The sequence below is a fragment of the Anomaloglossus baeobatrachus genome, chromosome 5 (genome assembly GCF_048569485.1).
Source record: "Anomaloglossus baeobatrachus isolate aAnoBae1 chromosome 5, aAnoBae1.hap1, whole genome shotgun sequence".
Taxonomy (NCBI): Eukaryota; Metazoa; Chordata; class Amphibia; order Anura; family Aromobatidae; genus Anomaloglossus; species Anomaloglossus baeobatrachus.
Window position 1 is genome coordinate 271,586,380 of NC_134357.1, and position 27,155 is coordinate 271,613,534.

The 27,155-nt window shown below is 45.4% G+C and overlaps 1 protein-coding gene across 1 annotated transcript in view; it reads right to left on the bottom strand.

Annotated features, from left to right (window-relative positions):
• Nucleotides 1–27,155, bottom strand: part of LOC142312736 (uncharacterized) — a gene marked incomplete at its 5' end in the record, with an annotated part of 54,016 nt that overhangs the window by 23,932 nt on the left and 2,929 nt on the right. The window contains 3 exons of the mRNA XM_075351724.1: nucleotides 8,558–8,630; nucleotides 10,268–10,447; nucleotides 10,576–10,727. Coding sequence (XP_075207839.1) covers nucleotides 8,558–8,630; nucleotides 10,268–10,447; nucleotides 10,576–10,727 — 405 coding nt within the window. The remainder of the gene's footprint in view (nucleotides 1–8,557; nucleotides 8,631–10,267; nucleotides 10,448–10,575; nucleotides 10,728–27,155) is intronic.

Sequence of the window (27,155 nt, forward strand, 5' to 3'; positions counted from 1 at the left end):
TCGGGACCTTGTTGTTGCCGAGAAGCCATGACGTCGACGTCCGTCTTCATCCTGCGTCTACAGAATTCTTGCAAACAAACGGGTGCAGAGCCCATTCCCCTGCGTCCACGCCCTGGCGACTGAGGAAGTCTGCTTCCTAGTGTCGTACGCCCGGGATGTGAACAGCTGATATGGTGTATGCTCTGTCTTCTACCCATAGCAGAATCCGCCGGACCTCTTGGGAGTCTTGTCGACTGCGTAGTCCGCCTTGGTGGTTGGTGTATGCCACCGCTGTGGATAGTCCGACTGAATTCGGATCTATTTGCATTCCAGCCACTGCAGGAAGGCTTGCAGTGCAAGATACACTGCCCAGAGCTCCAGACCACTGAGTTGAAGAGTGGACTCCTCTGAAGATGGTCTTTGACCGTCTGGAAAAGCTAAAACTCGCCTCTGGATGAGGCGCCTCCTTGAAGGAGAGACTGTCCCCTCGTCTGTAGTGAACGCTGTTTGTCCAGCGGAAGCTTCACTATCGCTGAGAGAGTGTGAAAACTCTCCAGGAGATGCCAGCGATTGGGTTCAACCTTGAAAAGTTGAAGACCCACCCGAAACTCTGGGAAGGGTCCAGCGCCATGTTCAGGTTGTGTTGGCATGCTTGGAAAGGAGAGTGCCTTGACCAGTAGATTGCCCAAGTAAAGGATCACAGAGTGACCGTGAGAGCGCGGGACTGCTCCCTCTGCTGCCACGAACTTGGTGAACACCCGTGGGGCTGTCGCCAGCCAAAGGGTATGGCTACGAAACGAAATATTCTCGTCTTTAATAACGAATCGTAGCCAACGCCGGTGCCTCGGAGCAATCGGCACGTGTAGATAAGCATCCTGATGTCTATTGAAGCTAGGAAAACTCCTTGAGACAGAGAGGCAATGACGGAGCGGAGTGATGCCATCCGGAACCGCCTGGTTTTCACGTGCTCGTTAAGCAGTATAAAGTCCAGAACGGGACGGAAGGAGCCGTCCTATTTTGGCACCACGACCAGGTCGGGGCAAAATGCGTATCTGGTTCCTGAAGAGGAACAGGGATTACCGCTCTTTCCGCCTGCAGAAGAGCCTCGGCTCGGTCGGTGCGGTAGTTTGAAAACAAACTGACTCTCACTCACAGGCCCTCAACCTGCGGTAGGTAAATGCCGCTAAAGCGGGGGAGTCTGCCCCCCCGCGGTTGCGGAGTGAGAGGGCTGAAAATTATGAGGAAAACGCTTTGGTAGCGGATCCTCCGGCTGCCTTCCCCGGGCGTGAATTGAGCCCGCTAGGAATCTATGCCCTTCTGGGCTTTTTGAGTCGTCTTGGATAGTTGAATGATTTCATTCAACCCTTACCAACAGACTATCACTAGATAAAGGCAACCTGGTTAAGCACTTCGTTGGAAGCAGCCTCTGTTCCAATCTCTCAACTACTAGCCTCTGCGTAAAAACACGGAGTTGGCGGATGCCACTGACGTCCGGCTCGTAGAGTCTCGGACAGCAATAACAGCATGATTCGCCATGCCGACATTGCGAGTTAAAGACGCTGCTGGGACCGAGAGTACCTGTGACAGCGACCCTCTGCGCAATACTAGCTGAAATAGCTTGGAGTGCCTTCACGGCTGCGACTGCCGGAGCAGCCGACCTGCCGATAGCTTCATAGACAGATTGCAACCAGAGGCCAATCTGCCTGTCAATGGCCTTTTGAAGTGAAGTCCTATCCACCACTACAACTATAGATCTAGCTGCAAGCATGGAGATTGGGGGATCCACATTTGGATACTGGGTCTAGCGCTTGACCACGTCAGGGGGAGCGACACGTGTCTCATTAATACGGTCGGAGAAACGCTTATCGTGATAAGCGTGTCGTTTCTGGACTGAGTCTCTGGAGTCAGAGTGCTAAACAAGTACTCAATATATAGAGATTTCTCTTGCTGTGAAGCTGACCCCTCCACTGGAGGAGTTGAGGGAGAAATACCCAACCTTTCGTTGATGGACGCAATAAGATTATTCACTATAGCGTCACCATCCGGTGTATCCGGATTGAGAGCGGTCTCAGGAACAGAGTCCTGAACAGCTACGTCTGCCTCATCGTACAGAGAGTACTCCAGCTGGGACCTTGCCCAGTGATGTAGTCGAGGGCTAATGCCAGCGAGCCCGCTTAGGCCATCTGGGACTGTCGACCGTGTCGGATGCCTGCTCTCTGGGATGCCTGGAATCACTCTGGCGCCTTGAGATGCTCCAGATCAGGGCGGCCAGGGTCATTGCAACCATATTGCCCACGGTCTGCTTGGGGTGCAAAGTCTGTAAGATGTCAGTCATAGTCACAGACAATATATCAGCGGAAAAACTGCAACTTCGTCCCTGTCTCTGGACAGAGATCACAGGTGGTTCCTTTGGCCACATATAGCAGAGACCCCGGTTGAGCAATTGCACGCACTGGGGGTCCTGAAACCGTATGACATGCAGTACAAGCAGCATAGAAAGCCCGTGCATTGGCAACTTGTCTTTTTCTGCTGTTGTTGTCTAGCTATCTAAGAGCCTAGCCGAGGATAGCGACCGTACAGTGAATAGTCATACAAGCATGAAGTACAAATAACACTACAGCACATGTAGTACACGCAGCATTGAAAACTTGTGGCTTGGCACATTTGCTCTTCTGCTGCTGTTGTCTATTTATCTAGGAGCATGAGACAAGGATAGCGACATACAGTGAATGTATAGCATACAGCATGACAGTAAACACTGCAGCCCATGCAATCCAAGCAGCATTGAAAGCTTGCGCGTTAGCACCCTAGCCTTTCTGCTGCTGTTGTCTATTTATCCAGGAACATTAGCCAAGGATAGCGACATACAGTGAATGTATAGCATACAAGCATGACAGTAAACACTGCAGCCAATGCAAGTCAAGCAGCATTGAAAACTTGTGCCGTAGCACCATTGCTCTACTGCTGCTTTTGTCTGTTTATCTGGGCGCATTAGCCAAGAATAGCGACATACAGTGAATGTATATCATAACAATAAACCGTGCAGCACATGCAAGCGAAGCAGCATTGAAAGCTTGTGCCTTAGCACAAATTGCTCTACTGCTGCTGTTGCCCAATCTGACAGTAAACACTGCAGCACATGCAAACGAAGAAGCATTGAAAGCTTGTGCCTCAGCAGCATTGCTTATTTGCTGCTGTTGCCCAGAATAGCGACAGTACAGTACAGTGCATAGCATATCAGCACACAGCCCAAAAGCCCACTTCAGCATTAGTGGTGTCAGTTGCTTACCGCCCGCACAAGAGCGGGTGCGAGGTCGCCCAAAAACCTGTGACTGGTTCCGTTCTCCCAGAGTGGAAACCATAATGGCTGCCGGCTTCTCTTCCCCGTCCTGTGCAGAGGGGCGGGCCGTGGGCGAGCCCCAGCCAAGAGCGGGAACCCGGCGTCTCACTGTGTTCAGTGAGAGGGGGCTGGAGAATGCAAAGCAGACTCCAGCTCCCTGCGCTGAGCTACTGTACAGCGTCCCGCCCCTCCTCTGACTGGCAGGGCTGGGGCGGGAACGAAACGAAAACTAGGCCGCAAAGCCGGGGACTCTAGTAATAAGCGCGGCCGTCCTATGTGCACGGCCGACGCCGAAGTCCCCCGGCGCACCACAAGTCCCAGCCGCGCCACAATGTAAAAAACAACCAGCAGCGGCCGGCGCGGCCGTTTTCAATACATAAATTCACTCAGCAAAGCTGCAGTGAATAATAGCACCAGCGCTCCGCGCTGTTGTCCCCGGCGCACTAACACTCCCAGCAATGCTAGTGTGTGTGGGCGCGATGTGCATGGGAACACAGAGTACCTTGATGTAGCAGGGCCCTGTCCCTGACGATACTCAGCTCCATATCCAGCAGGTTCTTTTGGGTCTGTGGATGGAGCTCGGTCTCTGTGCCTGGAGACCGGTAAGATCCCACTTCACCCAGAGCCCCTCATGGGGATGGGGAAGGAAAACAGCATGTGGGCTCCGGCCTCTGTACTAGCAATAAGTACCTCAACCTTACAACACCATCCACGGGTGAGAAGGGAGCATGCTGGGGGCCCTACATGGGCCCTCTTTTCTTCCATCCGACATAGTCAGCAGCTGCTGCTGACTAAAATCTGTGGAGCTATGCATGGATGTCTGACCTCCTTCGCACACAAAGCTAAAAAACTGGAGAACCCGTGATATCACGGGGGGGTATAGCCAGAAGGGGAGGGGCCTTGCACTTTTTAGTGTAGTGCTTTGTGTGGCCTCCGGAGGGCAGTAGCTATACCCCAATCGTCTGGGTCTCCCAATAGAGCGCTGAAGAAATCCTAACTTAAATTTTGGTACAGATGTGAATTTTTTGAAAATGTAAGATCATATTGATTTTTCGGAAATGCGTTTCAAAATTTTGCATTTGATTCCGCATGGGTAGAATACTAACAAATATACTCCTGTGACATATCTATTGAAAGCCTGTACTGTTCTGAGTTTGTGTTTTTTGCTCTTGCTATTGCTATTGCTCTCTCTCGTTTCTGGCCTGAGTTATGAAGAGAAATGTAAAAGGTATGCAACAGAAATTAGCATTTTTACAAAACTTTGAAAATTAATTAAAAAAAAAAACCCAAAACAAAACTTAAAGTATATAAAAAAGAATTTTCTTCACATTTAGCAATCTCTAACACAGAATTAGAAGAACTAAATCTCAAAAGAATTAAAAATATAGGAGGTAAAATGCATTGGTTCTCTTGATATATGATATGATATGATATAACCCAGCTGTGCATAAGTGAATGCGCCTAAATCTAAATTAATTTAAGCAATGTTGTAAAGAAGAGGAAGCCAAAATTTCTGCAGAACAAAGTAAGGCAAAGCATATAGAAAATGATTACTTAAATGTTATTGCTGATGGACGTACTTCTTCCAGCTATTGATTCATAGAGTGTACTTCAATTTTCACACCCTGCTTCTGCATTTTAGCCTGGTTTTCTTAAATAAATTGTACCACTGTAGTATATCATGTGCTGTAGTTCATCTGAGGTTGTAACTACAAAATTTAAGACTCAAGACAAAATGATGTTTTTATTTCTATTATGTCCTAACACATAAAATCATAGCATCACTCAAAGAGGGTGTACTTAGTTTTTCTCAATATATACAGTACAGACCAAAAGTTTGGACACACCTTCTGATCTCATCTCTAGAACAACTGTTAAGAGGAGACTTTGTGCAGCAGCCTTCATGGTAAAATAGCTGCTGGGAAACCACTGCTAAGGACAGGCAACAAGCAGGAGAGACTTGTTTGGGCTAAAGAACACAAGGAATGGACATTAGACCAGTGGAAATCTGTGCTTTGGTCTGATGAGTCCAAATTTGAGATCTTTGGATCCAACCACCATGTCTTTGTAGAAAAGGTGAATGGATGGACTCTACATGGCTGGTTCCCACCGTGAAGCATGGAGGAGAAGGTGTGATGGTGTGGGGGTGCTTTGCTGGTGACACTGTTGGGGATTTATTCAAAATTGAAGGCATACTGAACCAGCATGCATACCACAGCATCTTGCAGCGGCGTGCTATTCCATCCGGTTTGCGTGTAGTTGGACCATCATTTATTGTTCAACAGGACAATGACCCCAAACACACCTCCAGGCTGTGTAAGGGCTATATGACTAAGAAGGAGAGTGATGGGGTGCTACGCCAGATGACCGGGTCTCCACAGTCACCAGACCTGAACCCAATCGAGATGGTTTGGGGTGAGCTAGACCGCAGAGTGAAGGCAAAAGGGCCAACAAGTGCTAATAATCTCTGGGAACTCCTTCAAGACTGTTGGAAAACCATTTCCGGTGACTACCTCTTGAAGCTCATTAGGAGAATGCCAAGAGTGTGCAAAGTAGTAATCAAAGCAAAAAGGTGGCTACTTTGAAGAACCTAGAATATAAGACATATTTTCAGTTGTTTCACACTTTAAGTATTTCATTCCACATGTGTTAATTCATAGTTTTGATGCCTTCAATGTGAATCTACAATTTTCAGAGTCCTGAAAATAAAGAAAACTCTTTGAATGAGGTGTGTCCAAACTTTTGGTCTGTACTGTATGTAGACATAATAGTCTGCATATCTTGGAGATGTGTAGGAGGACCCCGGCACACAGTACAAGAAAAATTGAACAGTCCAGGTATGGTATGCTTGAATGATTTTTATTTTCACAATTAAACGGTACTGTCCAACGTGTCGGCTCGTACAAGAGCCTTCGTCAGGGACAGAAAAGTACTGGGACATGCATGATACAAAAAAGAGAGAAAACAGAAAATGATTTACAATTATATCATGACATGGCATCAGGCATAAAAAAAACGAGAAAACCACATATTACGTATGGGAGGAGTGAAAGGGAGGGGAGGGTGTCGCAATGTGAATAAGTGGTGAGGATATATACAGCTGTATAAATGGTTAGTGGGATAAGGGAATTGAAAATTGAGAAAGGAAGGAAAGAGGAAAAATAAGGGAAGAACAGGGAGAAAAAAGGAAAAGAAGGGGGGAGTGGGGGAAGGAGGGGAGGGAAATGGAAGAAGAGAAAGAAGAAAGGGAGAGAAGGAAAACTAAAGAGAAGAATAAAGAGAGAAATGAGACAGGGGGGGGGGATTTGAGAGACATACCCGTAGTTATGAAGGTCAAGAAAAAATTCCTAGTAGCACCTTTATCCAAAGTTTGTGTGTCCAACCAATTTCTTGTGACTCCCACCGAAGAGATTAGAAGCAAGGATTACGAGAAGGAATTACGTCGACACACAGCCTTGGAACTACATTATATTACTCTGGCTGAGTACCATAGAGCTAAGAGGATCCCTCGTGGACTTCGCATTCCCTTACGACCTACTTTGTTTTCAGAAAATACCTCTTACTGTGACAAATATGAAAGCATTCTTAATAAATGCTCGATAGATCTCATATTATTAACCATTGAGTTCCTGGAGAAGGAAATTAACGACATTAATGCCAATATTTCCACTATAGAACAGCAGCTACAGAATACTCTGTCACCCACGGAGTTCCCCACTATCAAGACCAAGACAGAATCTACCATTTCCGAATTCCGGAAGACCTTACAAATACGTAAACGATCGAAATTCCAACGAGACCAAGAGGATTAACTAAAGAATCAAGTATACACATGGGGCTTTCCTGGCTACACCTATCCAAGACGTACTCTATATTCCGGACATTACACCTCGTCCAACAGTTCGGACAGCGAACAGAATCAAGCCCAGTCTTCCCATTTTTTAGGCCAGCGCCGATCACAAAAAGGAAAACGAGGCGGAGCAAGGGAATTCGTTCCACGTACCATGACAACCCGCTCACAGGTAAGACCAATTTGGTCTTCAATATTTCCTCCTATAACTTGTCCCCCAGTGAGTCAGCGATCCTACAGAAGGGGCTATCGTTCTGCCCCACTCCACCCTTCGACTCCTTCACCCTAGATCAGGAGACTAGGAGATTCTTTAGGAACCTCCACCTCAAGGTACACTTCGATAATCCCCAATCCACCCTACCAGATAGTAGTAGCCCGGTGTCCTCCAATTTATTTCACCTTAAGGGTTTAGGTCTGCGCATTCCCAGTACCTTTACCCCACCTAAAAACTACCATCCAGTTGAGACATATATTTCCCTTGTCACACAGGATATTAACCATACCTTGGATGACATACGTAAAGGCACATTCCATCTGAAGCACAATTGCACGCCTGAGGAGACACGTGCTATCTCCAGTCTCAAAAATAATCCACATATAATCATCAAACCCGCCGATAAGGGTGGGGCGATTGTGGTCTTAGATAAAGCCTATTATCTCTTTGAGATTCATCACCAACTCATGGATAGCAACACCTATCCGCCCATCAGTAAAGATCCCACTTCCAACATACGCAATGTTATCACCAATACTGTCAACTATCACCTACAGATTGGCAGCATTGATAAAAAACTAGCTGAGTACCTTCACAAGACCAATCCCATTACACCCGTATTTTATATCCTACCCAAGATCCACAAGAACCTCACCCGCCCACCAGGGCGTCCCATCGTCGCATCCACCGATTCAGTTCTCTCCCCTCTGGCTATTACTCTTGACAAAATCCTGTCCCCTCTTGTTCCCTCCATTACCTCATATCTCAAGGACACTACAGATTTCCTATCCCACATACGTGCTCTAGGACCATTACCCAACAATTGCCTACTGGTGACAATGGACGTAAACAGCCTCTATACCAGCATTGACCATCACCTTGGTATAGAGGCTGTTAACTGGTTCCTCGAGCGGTACAGCCATTTTTTGGAACAACAGCACACCTTCTGCCAGGATCTTTTACGCATTGTATTGGAATATAATTTCTTTCAGTCTACCTGGACTGTTCAATTTTTCTTGTACTGTGTGCCGGGGTCCTCCTACACATTGGTTATATTTTTTATACCGAGCACCAGGACCACAGCGGTTGAGCATAACTTATCCTTCCTTGCATATCTTGGAGAGTCTCAATTCAATTATCTCCTTTGCCTTCAATAAAAATGGCCTCCACTTACATTGCTGCTGGTCAGCTATCATATCGTCTTCTTCTTCATCTACAACTTCCACTTTGATATCATGATCTTCACTCTGGACACACAAAATAAAAATGTATTACAACTTCTTCACCCCTACGCGAATTTCCATTTTTTCCTTTCGTGTTTTCATCCCCAACTTACAAAAGTCATAACTTTTTTTTTCCATAGATATAGCCGTGTGACGGCTTGTTTTTTTGTGTGGACGAGTTGTACTTTTGAATGACACAATTCATTTTACCATATAAATGAATATGACAATTAAAAAACAATTGTGGAATTGCACTTTTTTTTGCAATTTCAACGCACTTGGAAATTTTTTTTTCACATTTTCCAGTATACAATATGGTAAAATGAACGGGTTCAATCAAAAGAACATCTCATCCCACAAAAAAAAAGCCCTCATAGCGATATTGATAGAAAAGGGCCATGGCGTGAAGAGGTTAATAGGGAAAAGGGGGTGGGGGAGGGTAGTTTGACCTTTTGCATCTCTTCTTCATAATTTTTTTTTCTTTTCTAACTGTATATAAAATAGTGCTCTTAGGGGACTTGAAGCTGCGATCATCTGGTCGTTTGGGTTATACACAGCAGTGTATAGCAGACATCTTGATCTCCTCTGGCCAGGGAGATAATGACAGGAAGGGGAGTTCTCAGCAGACCCCCAGCTGTTATGACAATCCATCGGTGACCAACGATCACGTCATGGACGTACCAACGAGCAGGATGAATGACGCCCCCCTCCCTGCCGGTGTGTGTTAAATGCTGCTGTCAGAGATCTCCGCTCCACCCAGAACTGTTAAAGGCACTTCACGGCTGATTAAGTCATCTGTTATGTGCTGGGAAAGATGTAGGCTCAGCATGTGAGCCACATCAAAAGGAAGGAACGTAACTTTTGACGTACATATAGGTCAAAATTTTTGTGAAGGGGTTAAAAAAAAGCCAGAACCACCTTCATCTGATGACCATTTTTTTTTTATGATATTCTAATATTTTGTGAGACCTCAGTTTCATCTTCCTCTTGTTCCTGGAGGACACTATCCTGGGAATACACGGGGCTGGGACATCTGTCTTGTGCATTTTTCTTATTGGATCCATCTGCAGAACACATACACAATGTAAATTTGTGATGATGGGCTGGGGGGAGCAAAATCTAAGTGCCCCTCAGATGTCCTCTTACTTGTACCATAAATAAGATTTCATTTTACCCGGGGATGCAAGAGGCTGTGATCCTCCATCATGACGTCCCTGTACAGCTCCTTGTGTCCTTCTAAATACTCCCATTCCTCCATGGAAAAATGCACAGTGACATCCTGACACCTTATAGGAACCTGACACACAATGATTCAGTCATCATCCAGTCTAATGGGAAAACTATTCTAAGGAGAAAAGTTTTCCCCTTAGACTCCATTATTGGTTCTCATACATCCAGATCAGATCTCATACTTTACACTGACGAGGGGCAATCACCCCGAAACACTGTGCCTGCAAACTGAGGTTCTGATCTGGCATAAATCCTAAGTCATATGACAAGGCTGATTGGAGAGTCACTTTTGACTTTTAGGATTGCTACTTCTAATAGTTCGCACTAGAATTCGCCTACTTCCTCCCTGAAGAGACAATTTACAGTCATCATCCAGACACATCATCCCTTGTGTTACTGTATAATGTCCCAGTATTCCCAGCAGTGCTCACCTCGCCAGTCAGAAGCTCAATGATCTTGCTGGTGAGGTCTAGGATCTTCTGCTCATTTATCTGTGAACGAGGTAAAGGTTCCATGATAACGATCTGGGTCCTGTTACAGCCTCCTAATGCTTCAGTCTGACTACTGGGATTTGCACGCTCGCCTGATGTTTTCTTCACTACAGTGTAATGCTGTTTATGGAGAAAGCATTAGAAAATATCACCATATACATTTCCAGACTAACCTTACCGCACCCGTAATGTCTGTTTTATTCATAGGTAGGAGTGAGGTCATCAGACATGATTGTCATAAGTCTCACCTCTCCGGTAAGTAGGTAGAGGATCTCCAATGTGAGGTTTAAAATACTGACAGAGAGCATGTTCTGCTTGTCCATCCTCAGGGGATCTGTCTGACAGTCTATTGTCTTGTGGAGATGACAAGACTTCAGCTGAAAAGTTCCTGTACTAGAACCTAAAGAGTGAAATGCGTAAAACACAGAGTGAGGAACAATCCCATTAATAAGATGATGATGATATTATTATTATTATTATTATTATTATTAATAATAAAAAAATATCATACTAATTTAGAAATAGAACAATGCATTATAAAAGGAACTAATGGAATGGGTTTTTTTATTTGTTCTGCTCTATACAAAAAACAAAAGACTGAACCTGGCATTATGAATTATAAACCAAGAGCATGAGAAAAATACATCAAAGATAGTCAGTCACCCACAGCAGAATAGAATAGGAACAGAACAGTTAGATTAGTTATAGGTTCACTACCCATTATACCCTGGTACAGAATTCTGAAAATAGTGTGTGACTGATATATCGTGTTCACTACTTAGTATTTATAGGCACAAGGTTTCTCTCAAATACCTTGTGTTGCCAATAGTGCCTGTGAGCGGCGCTATTGTGTGCCGCTCTTCCTGTTCACGTGATGCCCCGGCTCTGTGACCTCTGATGTCCAGTGATGTCACGTCAAGTTCTTGTTGACTTGACATCACCGCGGCCGGCCCCAGTCTTTCTGAGTCACAGGGCTATGGGCGGCGTTTCACCGCTCGTCACAGCCCAGCATCGCTCCTGCTTGCGGCACTCTACAGTGAAGGAGGAGTGAGCAGGGAGATGCTGGGCTGTGACTCTGGACTGTGCTGAGCAGTGAAACACTGCCCACAGCCCAGTCACTCAGGAAGACTGTGGCCTGCCGCAGTGATGTCACGTCAACTGGAAGTTGACGTGAAATCACCAGACATCAGAGGTCACGGAGCCCTGGCGGTGGGTCATGCGAAGGGGATGAGCAGACCGCAATAGCGCTGCTCACTAGCACTATTGGCAACATAAGGTATTTAAGAGAAACCTTGATTCTCAACATAATATCAATGTGTATGAATACTAAGTAGTGAACCACCTCTTTAATGTTCATTTCGTTGCATCCTCGAGATGGCTATGGTTTTTATGTGCCCTACAAATATAACTGTTCTTTTTCAGTCTGTGGCTCACCACGATTAGGGAAATAGCAAGTTTATTTTCTTTTATTGCTGTTGTAAAATATATACTCTGTTTGAAGCAATACACAGTAATGTGAAAAAAGTTTTAGGCAGGTGTATTATTTTGAAAAGGCCATATGAAATGCTGTTTTTTAAATTTACATCCATATACATAAAATATATTGAGCAGTACAATTATGTTGCAATCTGTACAGCTTGCGCTATCTTGCTTAGTCACAAGGGGCAGAATAGCACTACAGTTTCTTGTATTGTGGCACCTTCTGAAGACGTCATCCTCAATCCTGGGTGATAGACGCTGCTGGAGATGTGAGGGAAGTGCTTTCTCTCTGCTTCTATCTCTGCCACAGCTTCTAACTGTGACAGAAGACATCATAAGGAGGCAGAGACAGTAGCGTAGAAATGTGTAATGAGCTAAACTTAATCTTATCATCATCTAGTCTGTCAGGGATTACATGTGGAGACAGAAGGATTTGCACAAGCCTATATCCACAGAAGATCTCTGGTTGGTTCTCCAAGATGTTTGGAACAACCTTCCCTGTCAAGTACTTTCAAAATCAGATTACAAGTTTACCTAGAAGAAATAATGCTGGTTTGAAGACAAAGTAGTAACCCCAAATATTCATTTGTTTTAGATATTTATTCATTGACTTTGCATCTCATTAATTGGTAAAAATTAACACATCTATTTTTGAAAGCATTCTTACTCTCCAGCACTTTTTCCCACACCTGCATAAAACTTTTGCACAGAACTATAATTGTTTTTGTGATACCATATTATGAGAGAATACGTTTTACATCTATATTATATACAGCTCTGACAAAAAATTAAGAGACCACTGCAAAATTTTCAGTTTTTCACTTTCTAGGTACATTTTTTGAGTAAAATGTAAATTGTTCTTTTATTCTATAAACTGCTGATAACATGTCTCCGAATTTCCAAGCAATAAATTTTGTATTTATTTTCTGAAAATGAGAAATGGTCAAAATAACAAAACAATGCATTGCTTTCAGTATTCAAATAATTCAAAGAAAACAAGTTCATAATCATTTAGAAACAACAATATTAATGTTTTAACTCAGGAAGAGTTCAGAAATCAATATTTTGTGAAATAACCATGATTTTTAATCACAGCTTTCACAGACCTGAACCCCCATTGAAAACCTCTGGAATGTAATCAAGAGGAAGATGGATAGCCACAAGCCATCAAACAAAGAAGAACTGCTTAAATTTTTGCACCAGAAGTGGAATAAGGTCACCCAAAAGCAGTGTGACAGACTGGTGGAAAGCATGCCAAGATGCATGAAAGCAGTAATTAAAAATCATGGTTATTCCACAAATATTGATTAGTATTGTTGCTTCTAAATGATTATGAACTGGTTTTCTTTGCAATATTTGAGCTCTGAAAGCAATGCATTTTTTTTTTATTTTGACCATTTCTCATGTACAGTCATGGCCAAAAGTTTTGAGAATGCTACAGATATTAATTTTTACAAAGTCTACTGCTTAAGTTTTTCTAATGGCAATTTGCATATACTCCAGAATGTCAAAGAGTGATCAGCTTAACAGCAATTACTTGCAAAGTCAATATTGGCTAAGAAAATGAACTTCAACCCCCAAAACACATTTCAACATCATTGCATTCCTGTCTTAAAAGGAGCAGCTAACATTGTTTTAGTGATTGTTCCATTAACACAGGTGTGGGTGTTGATGAGGACAGGGCTGGCGATCAATCAGTCATGATTAAGTAAGAATGACACCACTGGACACTTTAAAAGGAGGCTGGTGCTTGATATCATTGTTTCTCTTCAGTTAACCATGGTTATCTCTAAAGAAACACGTGCAGCCATCATTGCTCTGCACAAAAATGGCCTAACAGGGAAGAGAATCGCAGCTACAAAGATTGCACCTCAGTCAACAATCTATCGCATCATCAAGAACTTCAAGGAGAGAGCTTCCATTGTTGCCAAAAAGGCTCCAGGGCGCCCAAGCAGGACCAGCAAACGCCAGGACCGTATCTTAAAACGGTTTCAGCTGCGGGATCAGACTACCAGCAGTGCCGAGCTAGCTCAGCAATGGCAGCAGGCTGATGTGAGTGCTTCTGCATGCACTGTGAGGCGGAGACTGCTTGAGCAAGGCCTGGTTTCAAGGAGGGCAGCAAAGAAGTCACTTCTCTCCAGAAAAAACATCAGGGACCAACTGATATTCTGCAAAAGGTACAGGGAGTGGACTGCTGAGGACTGGGGTAAAGTCATTTTCTCAGATGAATCCCCTTTGATTGTTTGGAACATCTGTAAAACAGCTTATTAGGAGAAGAAGAGGTGAACGCTACCACCAGTCTTGTCTCACGCCAACTGTTAAGCATCCTGAAACGATTCATGTGTGGGTTGCTTCTCAGTCAAGGGAATCGGCTCACTCACAGTCTTGCCTAAAAACACAGCCATGAATAAAGAATGGTACCAGAAAGAGCAACTTCTCCCAACTGTCCAAGAGCAGTTTGGCGCCCAACAATGCCTTTTCCAGCATGATAGAACACCTTGACATAAAGCAAAGGTGATCACTAAATGGCTCATGGAACAAAACATAGAGACTTTGGGTCCATGGCCTGGAAACTCCCCAGATCTTAATCCCATTAAGAACTTGTGGGCAATCATCAAGAGACGGGTGGACAAACAAAAACCAACAAATTCTGGCAAAATGCAAGCATTGCTTATGCAAGAATGGACAGCTATCAGTCAGGATTTGCTCCAGAAGTTGATTGAGAGCATGCCAGGGAGAATTGTAGAGGTCCTGAAGAAGGGTCAACACTGCAAATATTGACTTGCTGCATTAACTCATTCTAACTGTCAATATAACCTTTTGGTACTCATAATATGTTTGAAATTATATTTCTGTATGTGATGTAAACATCAAACAAACACAATTAAAAACCAGAGGGCAACAGATCATGTGAAAATATAATTTTGGTGTCATTCTCAAAACTTTTGGCCATGACTGTACAGAAAATACAAGATTTATTGCTTGGAAATTCGGAGACATTTTGTCAGTTTATAGAATAAAAGAAGAATTTACATTTTACTCAAAAATATACCTATAAAAAGAAAGATCATAAAAACCGACAATTTTGCAGTGGTTTCTTAATTTTTGCCAGAACTGTATACATACTGAAGATCAAAAATTACAGAACAAGGTATGATCAATTGCTTTTTCAGAAATAATGTAATCTGCATTGACCAATATTAGTTTTTTTTGTAAGGGTTAAAGAACAGTGTTTTACAAAACATCCAAAGTTTATCAACATAAAACTTTATTTTGCCCAAAATCATAATTAGAGAACAGCTATGACTGTAGCACAGAGAATAATTTTATTAAAATTTTCTGAAGGTAACGACAGTCACCAATCAGTAGGAAGTGTACAGGCCTTTGCTCTGAATGAGTTAAGCACATCTGCAGCCACAGGACATCACTAGTCTCTCACACTGCTCTGGTGGGATTTTGTACATTCTTTTTCCAGTCTCTTCCACAGTTCTTTTACTGTTGTGGGTTTCTTGGCCATAACTTGTCACCAAGTAAACCTATTGGGTTTAGATCAGGACTCTGGGCTGGCAATTTCATTGTTTCGATGTTTTCTGTTTCAAGGAATGCTTTACCTGTTTTGCTGTTTGACAGAGGTATTGTCCTGCATGAAAATTGCGAGCTGATTGAGTGACGAACGCAAGTAAGGAACCACGTGTTGTTGACGATGGTTCTGATAGACACTTGCAGTCACTCTGCCATGTATCCGTATGAGAGGTCCAACTTCTGCTGCAGAAAACATTCTCCAAACCATGACACTTCCTCCACCACTTTTCACTGACTACTTAACACACTTTGGATTCAGTCTCTCCCCAGTTTGTCGATGAACATAATGTTTCCCATCAGACCCAAATAAATTAAACTTGCTTTCATCACAAAAATGAACTGTGGACCACTTCTCCTCTGTCCACACAACATGCTCCTTTTGATGCTTTCTGCTAAAGAGAGGTTTGGTCACTGCAGAGTGGGCCTTCAGTCCAAATTTTCTTAACCCCTTCAGCCCCCGGGCACTTTGTTTTTGCGTTTTTATTTTTTGCTCCCCTTCTTCTGAGAGCCGTAACTTTTTTATTTTTCCATCAATCTTGCGATATAAGGGCTTGTTTTTTGTGGGACGAGTTGTACTTTTAAATGAAACCATACGTTTTACCATATAGTGTACTGGAAAACGGCAAAAAAATTCCAAGTGCGGAAAAATTGCAAAAAAAGTGTGATCGTACAATAGTTTTTGGGATATTTTATTCACTATGTTCACTATATGGTAAAACTGATGTATCTATGTGATGCCTCAGGTCAGTGCGAGTTTGTAGACAGCAAACATGTATAGGTTTACTTGTGTCTAAGGGGTTAAAAAAAATTCACAAGCTTGTCCAAAAAAAGTGGCGCACGTTTTGCGCCATTTTCCAAAACCCGTAGCGTTCTCATTTTTCGGGATCTGAGGCTCAGTGACGGCTTATTTTTTGCGTCTTGACCTGACGTTTTTAACGGTACCATTTTTGTGCAGATGCTACGTTTTGATTGCCTGTTATTGCATTTTGCGCAAAATTTGCGGAGACCAAAAAAAGTAATTTTGGCATTTGTAATTTTTTTGCCGCTATGCCATTTACTGATCAGATTAATTGATTTTATATTTTGAGAGATCGGGCATTTCTGAACGCGGCGATACCAAATATGTGTATATTTTTTATTTTTTTAACCCTTTAATTTTCAATGGGGTTAAAGGGGGGGGTGATTTGAACTTTTAGGTTTTTTTTATTTTTTTAAAACTTTTTTTTAATTTTACTAGTCCCCCTAGGGGGCTATAGCGATCAGCAATCCGATCGCTCTGCACTATCTGCAGATCTCAGCTACAGAGCTGAGAACTGCAGATTTGGTGCTTTACTTTCAATGCCGGCTGTATTCCGGCATTGAGAGGAAGTGAGTCATGTTAGCTACAGGAGTCATCACATGACCCTGTGCTACCATGGCAACTGCCGAAAGTCACGTGATCATGTCACGTGACTTCCGGTGGGGGTGGGGCGACTGTCATGGCGGCGCGCATATACATATCGCTGCCAGATTTTGGCAGCGAGATGTAAGGGGTTAATGGCCGCGGGTGGAAGCGATTCCACCCGCGGCTAGCAGGCACACATGTCAGCTGTTGAAAGGGGGCGGGGCTTAACGGCACACGATCCATGACGTACCCAGTACGTCATGGGTCGTTAAGGGGTTAAACATCGTGACACTGTACAATGAGACAGATCCTTACCCTATTCAGTGCTGAACTGGTGCACAATTTCATAGAACGGTAGATTTGAAATGAACCTCCTGGGTCATCTAGTCCAACCTCCTGCTCAAAGCAGGATTCACTAAATCATCCCAGACAGATGTCGGTCCAACCTCTTTTTAAATACTTCCATTGAAGGAGAACTCACCACCTCTTGTGGCAGCCTGTTCCACTTGTTGATCACCCTGTCAAAACGTTTTTTCTAATATCTAATCTGTGTCTTCTCCCCATCAGTTTCATCCCATTGCTTCTTGTCTTTCCTTGTGAAAATGAGAATAAAACTGATCCCTCTACAGTGTGACAGCCTTTAAGATATTTGTAGACAGCTATTAGGTTTCCTCTCAGTCTTCTCTTTTGCAAGCTAAACAATCCTAAATCCAGTAACCATTCCTCATACGACATGGTTTGCAGACAAGTCACCATTCTGGTCACTCTTCTCTGAACTTGCTCTAGTTTGTTGATGTCTTTTTTTAAAATGTGGTGCCGAGAACTGGACACAATATTCCCGATGACGTCTGACCAAAGAGGAGTAAAGGGGATAATGACTTCACATGATCTAGACTGTATGCTTCTGTTAATACATCCTAGAATGGTGTTTGCTATTTTGCTGCTGCATTACACTGTTGACTCATGTTCAGTCTGTGATCTATTAGTATACCTAAGTCTTTTTCACACATGCTGTTGGATAGCTCTATTCCTCCCATGCTGTATATGCTCTTTTCATTATTCTTGCCAAGATGTATGACTTTGCATTTCTCCCTGTTAAAAACCATTCTATTAGTTGCTGCCCAGTGTTCCAGCTTGTTTAGATCTTGTTGAATCCTCTCTCTCTTCTCTAGTATTAGCTATTCCTCCTGGTTTTGTGTCATCAGCAAATTTAATCAATTTACCCTTTATCTAAAATCATTGATAAAGATGTTGAACAACACGGGGCCCAGGACAGAGCCCTGTGGTACCCCACTTGAGACAGTCTTCCAAATAGATGTGCAGCCATTTATGACCATTCTTTGACTCCGATCACTAAGCCAGTCACAAATCCATCTAACAGTTGCCTTGTCCATTCCACACTTGGTCATTTTTTCAATAAGGATTGTATGAGATACTTTGTCAAAAGCTTTGTTGAAGTCAAGATATACTATATCTACTGCATTTCCCTGACCCACCCAGTCAGTGATTCTGTCATAGAAGGAAATGAAGTTCGTCTGACATGACTTTTTAGTTACAAACCCATGCTGGCTCTGATTAATCACTTCATTCTCATCCAGGTACTTGCATAAATGTTGTTTAATAATTTGTTCAAATATCTTTCCTGGTTTGGAAGTCCGGCTCACAGGCCTGTAGTTCCCTGGGTCCACCTTCTTCCTCTTTTTAAAGATAGGGACAACATTTGATCTTCTCCAGTCTTCTGGAACTTCTCCTGTTCTCCAAGAATTTTCAAAAATTATGAAGAGTGGATCTAATATTTCCTCTGCTATCTCCTTCAGTACTCTGGGGTGTAATTCATCTGGACCTGGGGACTTGAGTTCATTTATGTTAGCTAAGTATTCCCTCACTGTCTCTTTGTTTATTGATGGCCTGGATTCTTCTAATCCTACAATAGAACAGTGAAGATCAGTTGATTTTACATTTACTTTTTCAAAACAGATGCAAAATAGGAATTTAAAAGTTCGGCCTTTTCAACATCATTTTTTACAACTTCACCATTTTCATCCTGTAAAATTCCTATAACATCTTTGACTTTTCTTTTATTTTTGACATAACACCAAAATCCTTTTTTATTGCTTTTCACATCTCTTGCAAGCCTTATTTCATTTAACAGAGAGTAGTAGAGATGGGTTTCAAAGCCGCGCCAATGACCCACAGATCATGAAAGCTTAAGATTAATGTTGCTTTATTTCATGCACAGGTCTACGCATTTCAGGAGACACAGCTCCCATCCTCAGGACAAACTGGCAAAGAACATCAAAGATTGAGATTTGATGTTCTTTGCCAGTTTGTCCTGAGGAAGGGAGCTGTGTCTCCTGAAACGCATAGACCTATGCATGAAATAAAGCAACATTAATCTTAAGCTTTCATGATCTGTGTGTGGGTCATTGGCGCGGCTTTGAAACCCATCTCTACTACTCTCTGTTATCTGCCTTATGGGGACCGCTGCCGTGGCTTGGAGTTACATGCTGTTATAGGAGTTGTGACTTTCACAACCCCTTTTGGTGAGTAGTATTGCTCTTTTCCTCACCCTATATATATTGGGGTAAGACCCTATTGCGCTTCTTTTTCCACAGCTTCTCTTAAGCCTTATTTCATTATCAGCTTTGGCTAATCTTACGCGTGCCCTACAGGTTTTGCAGACTGTGATATATTCTTCTTTACATATTCATCCCTCTTTCCATTTGATAAACATTTCTTTCTTCCTTTTTAGCATGTGTTCAGTTTTGTGTTCATCCATCCTGATTTCCTTAACGGTTTCTTATTCTTCCCTCTTTTAGGGATTGTTAACGATTGCACTTTGAGAATCTCATTTTTAAAAATGTCCCATCCTTCCTGAACATTTCTGTCCTTAAAGACATACGGCCATTGAATCCCTGCTATCCTCTTTCTGAGTCCCTTAAAATCTGTCTTTCTGAAATCCAGCTTTGAAGTCAAAGTTTTCACTGGTCTTCCTCTTCTAGTCATCCAAAACTCTACGATAGCATGGTCACTGCTTCCCAGGGTCCCAGCCACCCTTACCTCCTCAACCATTTCCTTCCTGTTTGTAAGGATTAGATCCAAGGTAGCAGATCCCCTTGTTTTCTCTTCTACCTTTTGGAAGATAAAGTTGTCAGCAAGAGGATAAGAATTTGTTGGAACTGTTACTTTTGCCTGAGAGATTCCCAAAAAAATGTCTGGATAGGTGAAATCTCCCATGATCACTACATCTTTTTTTTTTTTTGAGAAGTTGGTCATCTGATGTATAAATAGTTTAGCCATATCCTCCGCTTGTTGAGGCGGCCTGTAGTACACACCTATATTCTTACCCAAACAAGTTCCACAGAACTTCCAGTCTTTGAAGCTTCAGCAGCAGCAGTGTTTGAAATGATTCCCCATGGAGATTCTCTGCATTATCGGGTCATCTCTTGTATTTGTCTTTCGAGGGCGACCAGTTTTCTTGGGGGGACTTGAAAGAGTTTGTAAAGTTGCAATATTCTCAAAATCACAAACTTGAAAGGACCAATTTCTCTTGCTATGGTAGATAAGGTCACCCCTTTGGCCTTCTGGACAGCCTGCTGCCGGAGGGTTTCAGTCACTTTGGAACGGAACACCATTTTTGAAAAGTCAGTGCAAACTGGAAAGTTAGGCTGCCAGTTAAATAGGATTTGACAGATAATTAAGAAAATTAGCACCTGGTGACAGATTAATACAGATAACTTGCAGGTATCTTAAAGTGTTCTCTAATTTTGATCAGTGCTTTTACATTTATCTCATCTACATTTTTATTATGTGCTGTGGACTAATAAATTCAATTTATGAAATAACCTTAATATACGGCTAGTTTACTCATGTTAGAATATAATCACATAGGACTACACCATGACATAACATTTAGAAAATTGTGTGTTCTTCTCTAATTTTCATCTCCAGTGTATATAAAAACTAAGACAGTAACTCAGGGTTTTTTTCATCTTTTTTTCTTAATACTGTTCAGTATTCAGTATAATTTACAAGATAACTTTTTTCAGCAGTTCGATATGAAAATACCAAATTATTATTTTATTTTTTAATGTGTCATTATGTTTGCTCAACATACATAAGTGTTCTTTTTGGCATTATCATGGAGCCTATGCTTCAGAAAAATGCAATTTTTTGCAAAAATCAAAATGACAGATGAAAGATACGCATAAATATTGGAGAGTTACCCGTATGAAAATTTCTCATTTCAGAAATATTTTTGCACAGACTGACCTCGGGTCTCTCAATCAGATATTCACATATATGAGGCTGCAAGTTCAAATTGTGAGACCTGAGGTCAGTCCATGCACTGCAGTCTGTATACAGATCGTGAAATACGGCCATCTGAGCTGAGCCTTGCCTTAAAATGCATATTACAAGATCCCTTTCCTGCATATGGTTATACTACCATAGTGAAATCACAATGAAACCTTAGCAATAGCTAGGACTTAAAGACAATCTGACATCTGATACATGCTGCCCAATCGATGTAAATTGGTTTATAAACTTGGCACTCAAATATGATGAGGAGATTATATATAGCAATTAAGAAATAAAGGGAATTTTGTTTACTTACCGTAAATTCCTTTTCTTCTAGCTCCTATTGGGAGACCCAGACAATTGGGTGTATAGCTTCTGCCTCTGGAGGCCACACAAAGTATTAGACTTATAAAAAAGTGTAACCCCTCCCCTCTGCCTATACACCCTCCCGTGGACCACGGGCTCCTCAGTTTGGTGCAAAAGCAGGAAGGAGAAAACTTATAAATTGGTCTAGGGTAAATTCAATCCGAAGGATGTTCGGAGAACTGAAGACCATGAACCCAAAGAACAATTCAACATCAACAACATGTGTACACAAAAGAACAACCAGCCCGAAGGGCACAGGGGCGGGTGCTGGGTCTCCCAATAGCAGCTAGAAGCAAAGGAATTTATGGTAAGTAAACAAAATTCCCTTTTTCTTTGTCGCTCCATTGGGAGACCCAGACAATTGGGACGTCCATGAGCAGTCCCTGGGTGGGTAAAGCAATACCTCAATAAAAGGAGCCGAAAACGGCCCCCCTCCTACAGGTGGGCAACCGCCGCCTGGAGGACTCGCCTACCTAGACTGGCGTCTGCCGAAGCATAGGTATGCACTTGATAGTGTTTCGTGAAAGTGTGCAAACTAGACCACGTAGCTGCCTGACACACCTGCTGAGCCGTCGCCCGGTGCCGCAATGCCCAGGACGCACCTACGGCTCTGGTAGAATGGGCTTTCAACCCTGAAGGGAGCGGAAGCCCAGAAGTACGGTAGGCCTCGAGAATCGGTTCCTTGATCCACCGAGCCAAAGTTGACTTGGAGGCCTGAGAGCCCTTACGCTGGCCAGCGACAAGGTCAAAGAGCGTGTCTGAACGGCGCAGGGGCGCCTGTGCGAGACACGTAGAACCGGAGTGCTCTCACTAGATCCAAAGAGTGCAAATCCTTTTCGCACTGGTGAATTGGATTAGGACAAAAGGAAGGCAAGGAGATATCCTGATTTAGATGAAAAGGGGATACCACCTTAGGGAGAAATTCGGGGACAGGACGCAGAACCACCTTATCCTGGTGGAAAACCAGGAAGGGAGCTTTGCATGACAGCGCTGCAAGCTCAGACACTCTCCGAAGTGATGTGACTGCCACCAGGAAGGCCACCATCTGAGAAAGATGGGAGAGAGAGACATCCCGCAGCGGCTCAAAAGGCGGCTTTTGAAGAGCCGTCAGGACCTGTTAAGATCCCAAGGTTCCAACGGACGTTTGTAAGGTGGAACCATGTGGCAAACCCCCTGCAGGAACGTGCGGACCTGCGGAAGCCTGGCTAGACGCGTTTGAAAAAACACGGAGAGCGCAGACACTTGGCCCTTGAGAGAGCCGAGGGACAAACCCTTGTCCATTCCAGATTGTAGGAATGAAAGAAATGTGGGTAATGCAAACGGCCATGGAGGAAAACCGTTATCAGAGCACCAGGATAAGAAGATTTGCTAAGTCCTGTGATAGATCTTGGCGGACGTTGGTTTCCTGGCTTGTCTCATGGTGCCAATGACTTCCTGAGACTAACCCTGAAGACGCTAGGAGCCAGGACTCAATGGCCACACAGTCAGGTTGAGGGCCACAGAATTCAGATGGAAAAACGGGCCTTGTGACAGCAAGTCTGGGCGGTCTGGAAGTGCCCACGGTTGACCCACCGTGAGATGCCACAGATCCGGATACCACGACCGCCTCGGCCAGTCTGGAGCGACGACATTCGGGACCGGATCTTGCGTAGTACCCTGGGCAGCATCGCCAGAGGGGGAACACATATGGCAGTCGAAACTGCGACCAATCCTGGACCAAAGCGTCCGCTTGCCAGAGCTCTGTTATCCTGAGACCGTGCCATGAAGGCCGGGACCTTGTTGTTGTGTCGTGACGCCATGAGATCGACGTCCGGCGTTCCCCAGCGGCGACAGATCTCTCGAAACAACGTCTGGGTGAAGAGACCATTCCCCCACGTCCATGCCCTGACGACTGAGAAAATCTGCTTCACAGTTTTCTACGCCCGGGATGTGAACTGCGGAGATTGTGGAGTCTGTGTCTTCCACCCACTGCAGAATCCGCCGGACTTCCTGGAAGGCTTGACGACTGCGAGTGCTGCCTTGGTGGTTGATGTAGGCGACGGCAGTGGCGTTGTCCGACTGGATTCGGATCTGCCTGCCCTCCAGCCACCGATGGAAAGCCATAGGGCTAGATATACTGCCCTTATCTCCAGGATATTGATCTGAAGGGACGCTTCTATTGGAGTCCAGGTTCCTTGAGCCCTGTGGTGGAGAAAAAACCGCTCCCCCAACCTGACAGGCTCGCATCCGTGGTGACCACGGCCCAGGTTGGGGGTAGGAAGGATTTTCCCCGGGACAGAGATGTGGGTAGGAGCCACCACTGAAGAGATGTTTTGGTTGTGAGGGAAAGAGAGATGTTCTTGTCGAGGGAAGCAGCTCTCTTGTTCCATTTGCGAAGAATGTCCCATTGGAGTGGCCGTAGATGGAATTGCGCGAACGGCACTGCCTCCATAGCTGCAACCATCTTCCCCAGGAAGTGCATGAGGCGCCTTAAGGGGTGTGACTGACTCCGAAGAAGTGACTGCACCCCCGCCTGCAGAGAAAGCTGTTTGTCCCGCGGTAGCTTGACTAACGCTGGTTGGGTATGAAACTCCATCCCGAGGTAAGTCAGTGATTGGGTCGGCGTCAACTTGTATTTCGGGAAATTGATGATCCACCCGAACTGCTGGAGAGTCGCCAGAGTGACGGTAAGACTTTGTTGACACGCCACCAGAGAAGGGGCCCTGACTAGGAGATCGTCCAAGTAAGGGATCACCGAGTGGCCCTGAGAGTGCAGGACCGCCACGACGGATGCCATGACTTTGGTGAAAACCCGTGGGGCTGTCGCCAGGCCGAAGGGCAATGCCACGAACTGGAGGTGTTCGTCCCCGATGGCGAAACGCAGGAAACGTTGATGTTCGGGTGCGATCGGCACATGGAGATAAGCATCTTTGATGTCGATCGATGCTAGGAAGTCTCCTTGTGACATCGAGGCGATGACAGAGCGGAGAGATTCCATCCAAAACCTTCTGGCTCTCACATGTCTGTTGAGCAGCTTGAGGTCCAGAACGGGACGGAATGACCTGTCCTTTTTTGGCACCACGAACAAGTTGGAGTAAAATCCGCGACCACGTTCCTGAAGGGGAACGGGAATCACAACTCCTTCTATCTTTAGAGCGTCCACTGCCTGAAAAAGTGCGTCGGCCTGTGCGGGGGGGTGGGGAGGTTCGGAAGAAACGAGCCGCAGGACAAGAGCTGAACTCTATCCTGTAACCATGAGACAGAATGTCTCTCACCCATCGGTCTTGAACGTGTGGCCACCAGGCGTCGCCAAAGCGGGAGAGCCTACCACCGACCGAGGATGTGGCTAGATGAGGCCGAGAGTCATGTGGAGGCCATCTTGGAGGCAGTGCCTCCCGAGGCCTTTTGGGGCGTGACTTGGACCGCCTCGCATAGGAGTTCCTCTGGCCTTTCTCCGGCCGGTTGGACGAAGAGGATTGGGGCTTGGCGGAGGGACGAAAGGACCGAAACCTCGACTGGATTTTCCTCTGCTGAGGTCTCTGAGGTTTGGACTGGGGTAAGGAGGAGTCCTTTCCCGAGGATTCCTTAATAATCTCATCCAACCGTTCGCCAAACAAACGGTCGCCCGAGAAGGGCAAACCAGTTAAGAACCTTTTGGAAGCAGAGTCTGCTTTCCATTCGCACAGCCACATGGCCCTGCGGACTGCCACGGAGTTAGCGGATGCCACAGCCGTACGGCTAGCGGAGTCCAGGACGGCGTTCATGGCGTAGGACGAGAATGATGATGCCTGAGAGGTCAAGGAAGAAACCTGCGGAGCAGAATTCCGCGTGACGGCATTAATCTCAGTCAGACATGCCGAGATTGGCTTAGAGAGCCCACACGGCCGCAAAGGCCGGGGCGAAAGTCGCGCCTGTGGCCTCATAAATAGACTTCACCAAGAGCTCTATCTGTCTGTCAGTGGCATCCTTCAGGGATGAGCCATCGGCAACAGACACAACGGACCTAGCAGCCAATCTAGAGACTGGAGGATCCACCTTGGGGGAGTGTACCCAGCCCTTAACGACTTCAGGTGAAAAGGGATAACGCGTGTCAGTGTGCCGTTTCGCAAAGCGCTTGTCCGGGACCGCTCTGGGCTTCTGGACAGCGTCCCTGAAGTTAGAGTGATCAAAAAAACGTATTGCGCGTACGTTTGGGGAATCGAAATTGGTGTTTTTCCTGCTGAGAAGCCGGCTCCTCTGCAGGAGGAGGAGGGGGTGAGAGATCCAACACCTGGTTGATGGACGAGATAAGATCATTTACCAAGGCGTCACCCTCAGGGACATCAAGGTTAAGGGTGAAGTCAGGGTCAGAGCCCTGAGCTCCCACGTCCGCCTCGTCTTCCTGAGAGTCATCAAGCTGGGATCCAGAGCAGCGTGAGGAGGCCGGGGAAGAGTCCCAGCGAGGCCGCTTAGCCGGTCTGGGGGCTGCGATCCGGGCAGGAGTCCTCCGCCTGGGACCTAGGGGCTATCCTTGGAGCGCGCTGCGGCGCGGACCGAGAAGGGCCTGGAGGAGACAAACTAACAGGGGCCGGGGCCTGTGAAGGGCCCGGTCTGGACTGCAATGCCTCAAGGAGCTTAGATGACCATTTGTCCATAGACTGTGCAATGGATTGAGGACAGTGACTGGGAGAGTGTCTCAGCGAAAGAGGCCAACAACGGTGACTCTGCAGACTGCTCAGGGGGAGCAGGGGGATCTACATGAGCCGAGGGGCCCACAAGTGCCCAAGGCTCCGGCTGAGCAAGCGTGGCAGGAGTCGAGCATTGCTCACAGTGAGGGTAGGTGGATCCCGCAGGCAACATAGCCCCACAAGAGGTACAGGCCGCGAAAAAACTCTGTGCCTTAGTAGCTTTGCTCCTTGTGGACGACATGCTGTTGTCTCTTAGGAGAGTGACCACTGAAGGTATATGGAAAAGGGTATACAGCCTTTCCGAACAGATATATATATATCTATATATATATATATCCCGGCACCCAAGGGGGACCAGCACCGGGTGACCGGTGTGGCTTACCAACCGCTAACGAGTGGCGTGTGTCCTCCAGATTCCCTGTCGTGGATCCCCCGGAGCTGCAGAGCTTTGCCGCTGAGTAGCATCCACCGGCAGAATGCTAAAACATGGCCGCCGGAGCTCTCAGGGGGGGTGTGGAGCCGAGGGCGGCGCCAACAAAGAGCGGGAATCTGGAGTCCCAAAGTGGTCAATGAGGGTGGGGGGAGACATGCAAAGATGCTCCAGCCCTCAGAGCCGACATCATGTCGGTAATCCCGCCCTTACCCCTGACAGGCAGGCCCGGGGGCGGGAGTTTGCTCGACTAGGCCGCGGCGAAGCCTGGGACTAAATTTAAGGCCGTGCCCCGACAAGCAGGCACGGTCGGCGCGGAAGTCCGCCGAAAAAACAGCGGACGGCACTACGCGGCTTCCGGGGAGAAGGTGCGACCTCCCTCCATGTACAGTCCCCACATGGGGACACAGAGTACCTTCCAGTTGCAGGGCCCGGTCCCTGGGGGTGAAGAAGCTCCGGTACCCGGCAGGTTCCACCCAGGGGCTGCGGATGGAGCACCGGTCCCAGCACGTGGATGACCGCTTAGGATCCCACTTCTCCCAGAGCCACATAAGGGATGGTGAAGGAGACGGCATGTGGCTCCAGCCTCCGTACCCGCAATGGGTACCTCAACCTTAACAACACCGCCGACATAGTGGGGTG